At 39.9% G+C, this 6,033-nt stretch overlaps 1 protein-coding gene across 1 annotated transcript in view; it reads right to left on the bottom strand.

The window, feature by feature from the left end:
* Positions 1–249: 249 nt before the first annotated feature.
* The window catches only part of nckap1l (NCK associated protein 1 like), a 41,060-nt gene continuing 35,276 nt past the window's right edge, over positions 250–6,033 (bottom strand). The window contains exons 29-31 of the mRNA XM_049582240.1: positions 5,920–6,029; positions 3,117–3,206; positions 250–807 (exon numbers count right to left, since the gene is read on the bottom strand). Of these exons, the coding sequence (XP_049438197.1) occupies positions 691–807; positions 3,117–3,206; positions 5,920–6,029 (317 nt within the window). The 3' untranslated portion in view covers positions 250–690. The remainder of the gene's footprint in view (positions 808–3,116; positions 3,207–5,919; positions 6,030–6,033) is intronic.

Here is a 6,033-nt window from a genome sequence, read left to right as displayed (position 1 = left end):
AGGGTGAGCAAGGAGGAGACAGAAGAAAAAGGAAGAAAAGAGGGACGGTGCTGGCTGCAAAGTAAAATCACTGAAGGGGCGTCTAAAATTAGCAACAAGCACTTTTGGGTCTGCAAAACTGGAGTGCATCATTTAAATTGTACATGAAAAATGACTCTCATCCAGGGAGGAAGGACAGGAGGGTATTGAGGGTGGAGGACACACTGGAAATAGGAACACTTGTTGAATACGGACCAAAACGAAAACAACTAGCATTGTTATCATCTTTATTCGTGGAAAATATGTAAGAAATAATGTTATACAGCAACTATTAATACAATAATCTATTAAAATCTTGTGGTTTCATTTTAAAAACATGCTTTATATAACTATAGGTTGGATGTTACAGAATTATTTACGCTGATTTTAGTAAAAGCTAGTCGTAATTCTACACTATAATACTGGCACCATCAAAGCACGTCTAGAGTCTGTAAAATGAGGAAGGATCTTTTGTAATGTGGGTACATAAGAAACGCTGACTCACAGGAAGCATTATAAACACTGTGATGGAAAGTATCCAAGGCCATGGTTAACCTGGAGTGACTGTGCAGACCTGTGTGAATAAGACACTGAACTGAATGAAAACAAAACTACACGCACATTAAAATAGTTTCTTGGATAAATAAAGGTCAAAAGTATTTAACAAAGTCTTCAGCCCAGAGTGACGATGAGGGGCCTGTACACCTCTCTGTAGGCGTTTCGGAGGAGAACATACGGGAAGCAGCTCTCCAGCATGTCTTGGCTCAAGAATGGAGACTCCTCCACGATCTGAGTGAAAAAAGTGATGCAAGTGTTAAAAACTGGAGTTACTCCATAATTTTTATTGTTAACAAAACACATTAAGAATATCTGTTTGCTTTAATCCCATAAAGATGTTAATCTTTGTGTCACTAACATATAGTTTCCTTTGAGTAATTTCCTAAAACAGCTGGGCGCTGTAGTTTTTAGCAAATGTTCCTCAAACATGAGAAAATAGTGCACTTTTTGGGGGGACTATTTTCAGCCTTGGACTGATACACATTCGGTGTGCCGCTATACAAACTCTGCTCAGGACACATTTTAAACTGTGTAAAAAAAAACTGCTGTGATTAATATTTTCTGGGCTGGAAGCAGACCTCTGTCTCCTTTATGTTGTGTTCACACTGGGCACGAACAAAACATTTCGCACCAGTGAATTACATGTTAAGTTAATGTAAAGATGCAATTAGATGTGAATTCCTGCCCGCCAGCTCAGTGGATGCAACAGGAATTATGCAAAATAATGCAAATTAAGTAGCATGAATGAAGTGAGTAGCTTGATTTCACGTCACACCCTTAATCACGAGAGTTGAACAATCCGAACTTCAGAGACCAATTCGCACTGTGATAGCCAATTAGCATTGAGATCCTCCAGGGATGTATGACACAGAGGACAAACCAGTGGAAATTCATTCATCTATTTAGCAATTTCACACGTGAATGTTGTGAGTTATTCATGCGATTCAACACAAAATATTCTAGTGTTCAAACTCACGCAAGTAACACAACACAAACATTTGCATCACATTGGGTGTGAACACAACATCATTGAGAAATTCTGGATCTGGCCTGAGTCCCAGCTTACTGGGAAACTAGCGCTAGGCTAGGTTGACTGGTGTTGCATCAAGATGGCTAGCATAAGAAACATCAGAGAGATTCAGACATACATGCCTCAGCCAGATTCTAATAGAGTGCCGCAGGGATGATGTTTTTTCCGTAGGCTGACGCTGACGTTAGCATTGCACTGGTTCCCTTATCAAAAAGCCTATGAGATTTTTCCATTGGATTTTGTATTATTGCAGAAAATAAGCTCTGTGGCAAACAAACCTCTATGATACTTAAATGTTTTGTTCAACAAGATAATCTCCACAAATGAACACCATTATAATGAAGCCTAAATGCAATTGCCAGAATTATAAAGCTAACATTAGGCTGTAAACAAACTACTCTGCAGTCACATGATACAACATCACCACCACAACAAGGCTTAGCTCAGTGTGATGATGTTCTGTAGTCTCATTTAGCCACTAGGTAGCAAACACCTTTTTAAAACACACAAAAGCTTAAAAGTTTACGAGTGGGGTTTTTACTGAGGTATCTATATCGTAGAACAAAACGTGAAATTCTCTTAAGCTTGTTTTAAGGTTCCAGGTTTCTTTGCCGAGGCGGTATCAAAGTCTGGGTTTCTGTCAATATGTGTGTCTCATAATAGACAGTGATTGGCTGTCATATCAGTGACCCAAATTAGCTTGCCTGGCCTACGTTTGAATAACAGACTTTAGGGAACTGCATTGACGTCACCCTACTCAGTAGAGAAATGTAAAAGCACCTCTCTGGAAACCAACTCTGCACAGAAACAAGTCAGTATAGTCAAGGTCAAACATTTTAGAGGACATAAAGATAAGAAAAACACATTTTTGAGTGAAGGGAATCTTTAAGGCAGCAGGACATTATATGTGAGATTGATTCAAACTAAAGTGCCCATGTTCATCCTAATGAAGCAACATGTCACCCAGTGCAGCAGCGGGGCTTATTGATGTAATTTTAATTGTGCTGGGACAAAAAGTGGAGGTCTGTTGCACAGAGGTAAACTCTCCATAAAAATGCATAAAATATTGACTACCAGTAGTCTTGTGTGATAAATACATTTGCACCATAATGATTTTTAATAACACAAAACTATTGTAATATATGTTGAGATATAATAAAGCTGTTAATACATTTATACTGCACTCCAGTGTGGGCTGAGATTTCTGTATTCTTGAGATGTAAAAAGAAAACCCTCTCCATTAATTTGAAATTTTACATCCACCTTAATACTAACTGTATAGGGTTTATAAGATTAAATTCCTTTGTTGTTAATCACTCATTTCTTAGTGCTTTAAAGATAAGGACTAAGCCATTATAGAAGACACTGCGGGCATGATGACTTATTACAAAGAGGAAAAAACTCAAGCTTCAAAGGAAGGGTCATAGGTTTTCTCATTAGTCTCATAAACCCACTTATGTCTTGTTGTAAATCTGAAAATACATTTTTAGTATTGTAATGGGAAGCCTACCATGTGCAGGAGCAGGTAGATGGAGTCTCGGTTTTTGCTCTCCATTCTTTCCACATTTTGTCCCAACTGAAGCAGAGTGGAGGAGGCCAGCTGTGGAATAACACAAAGTTAAAAAAGATCAAACGACTGGAACGTTTTTTACACTGTTGGACCCGACCTCAGCTGGGGCAAAGGTTGGCAGTGTCTTGAGAAAGCTCTTAAACTGAAATACTGTCAGAGTGATGTGCCCAAGAAACAATTTATCACTCGTCACATGCCTGTTAGGTTTAAGGCTTTTCTAAGATTCGTTGCACCATGCCATCTGCGCATTCTGTGAAACTATTTATTAAAGGTCCAGTGTGCAGGATTTAGAGGGATTTATTACCAGATATGGAACATAATATAATAAGTACATTTTCTTTAGCGTATAATAGACTGAAAATAAGAATTGTTGTGTTTTTGTTACCTTCTACTGAACTGTTTATATCTACACAGGGAGCAGGCCCTCGTCCATTAAGTCCGCCATGTTGCTTTCCATGTTTCTACAGTAGTTTTTTTGTGTGTTTTTCTACGTAAAACTGCTTTATTCAGTGTTTTACTGGTTTAAATCACCAGGTCTGTTTGCTTTGTTTGCAGATAATTCTGCTCCCAGTAAAACCCTCCTGAAAAATGAACTTTGAAAGAATACTGACAGGGAGTAGTTGTAGCTGGTTGATCAGCCCGATCTCACTCACAACCTATCAAAGACTGCCGCTGTGTCAGTGGACTTTGGTGGCAGACATCGATGCATAGAGGCACTCTCAGCTGCAGTATGATACACACCGGGCAGCGCTTTTTTCTGATGCTGCAGGCAACCATCATAGTATGAAGTGCGTGAAAGTCTACATAGGGTGGGTGGAAGAGGAGTGGGACGGGTCAAACAGAATCCAGACTTTCACCCGGGAGCTCCCAGTCTGTTTCCCATGTGAAATGAAATGACAGTTGAGTCTTTTTGATAACAACTAAGTGTCCTAGTACAGTGGTTCCCAACTGGTGGGTCGTGGTCCAAAAGTGGGTCGCAGGTCTACTGTGAATGGACTGCAAGTGGCTGACAAACATATCAAGGTTATATATAAAAAATCAAAAAAAAAAAAACAAAACACACACACACTTTATTTTTAAGTGCAGTGAATTTCCAGCACAGAGTTTTTATTTTGAAGTATCGTTTCCTGCTGTAGTGTGAGTGACTAACGGACAGCAACTTGACAGAGACAGCAAATTAGCTTGACGACATGGCCAAACCCAAGTATGACACCAGATGTATCACACTGTGTGGACTTTGAGCTAGTGACTGAGGGGGAGTCTTGACCTCCTGGCTGTACCAGTTGGGAATCACTGTGCTATGTGTAGCATGCTAGTGATGTTAGCAATATATGTCACGTGATGTTACCTTATGTTAATATCAAATGTACTCTTTTAAGCCAAACCATGATGTTTTTTTCCAAAAACATGTTTTTGGTGCCTAAAAAAAAGTAAACCTGAAAGTAGTGTTCTACCTGTGTTACTTTGAAAAGAGACTTTATGCACGTAACAAGTGGAAACTGTACATTTTCCATGAAAACGGAAGACACAATAGCTGTGTTCGAAACCATCCACTCACTCACTCACTCACTCACTATTCCCTATTTCGTGTTTACTATATAGTGCACTACATGGGGAACGACTGAACGAGATTTCGGACACTAACTGAAATTTTCTGAACGTCGCTGCGTCAGTAGCTGTGCCGCATACTCCTGTGACGCCAGTGAACGCGCCGAGCAACATGTAAACAAACCGGGCTCTTTGAGGATGATCAAACTGTATGGTGGTTGTACTTTTTGTCAATAAATTGTTGAAATGTCAATGGTGTGGATGTTTGGTTTTGTCAGCTACGGTTGTGTGTCTGCAGTGTGAGCTGTAACAGCCCACGATAGTGCACAAGCTACAAGCTACCTGGCTCGTGCGAGCTAAGTGGCTATTGTTAGCTCGTGAGCTAACGTTCCTGGCTAGCATCCTATTCGTTTCTTTTCTCTTAGCGGTTATTTTTCTTCTTCTCCTCTGGCAAAAGATGACCGCATTGCACTGTGGTATACGGGAGTAAAATGTAGGATACATCGTTTGTTCACTCACATTTGCTGTGCATTGTGGGTATTTTATAGTCCACTATATAGTGAATGAAATTAACCGCGGAGAATTCGAACAACACTACAAAATGGCGAACACACTATATAGTGCACTATATCCGTGATAGGGAGCGATTCTGAACACAGCTAATGCGTGTAACAAGTATACAATGACACAATGGTCCTGGGCATCCAAAACTAATGCAGGAGAGATCCTAGTGCATCATAATTTGATGTGTAGGGCCGCTGAGCAATTAGTATGTGATCAGTATTTGGCAAGTTGGAATGAGAGCATGTTGGCTAGATGCCACTAAATCCCCCCTACATCTACACACTGTTCCTTTAAGTCACTGCACCCTGACCTTGGTATGAAGGATTTCCTTTTAGAGCCCTTGTTACAGGATGCATGTGAACTTTTCAGCTGACGAGTGATTTTCCTTTCTAAGACTTCAATTCTTAGAAGCCCGGTAAGGTTAGCTATCCAGTATTACACACAAAATGCAATCACTAGAGAAAAATACAATCTTGTGTAGCAGAATTTAGATTCACCAAGGTCAGCATCAGGTAAACCCCTGAGGTTCATCATGTAAGACGTTTATGAAATACCAGATTTGTGAAACCAGAACATTTTATCTGACCCTTTTTCATTTTAGTAAGAACTTAATAAAATGTTTTCCACTCACCAGGAGAAACTCCTTGAGGTGCTGCTCTATGTTCTTGTTCTGAACAGTGAACATGGCAGCAGCCAGCTGGTTGATCGCTGTAGCTAAACAGTGTATGTTGTTGTTGTGGCCTGA

The sequence above is a fragment of the Epinephelus fuscoguttatus genome, linkage group LG1, assembly GCF_011397635.1.
Source record: "Epinephelus fuscoguttatus linkage group LG1, E.fuscoguttatus.final_Chr_v1".
NCBI lineage: Eukaryota > Metazoa > Chordata > Actinopteri > Perciformes > Serranidae > Epinephelus > Epinephelus fuscoguttatus.
This window is presented reverse-complemented; position numbering and strand designations above follow the sequence as displayed.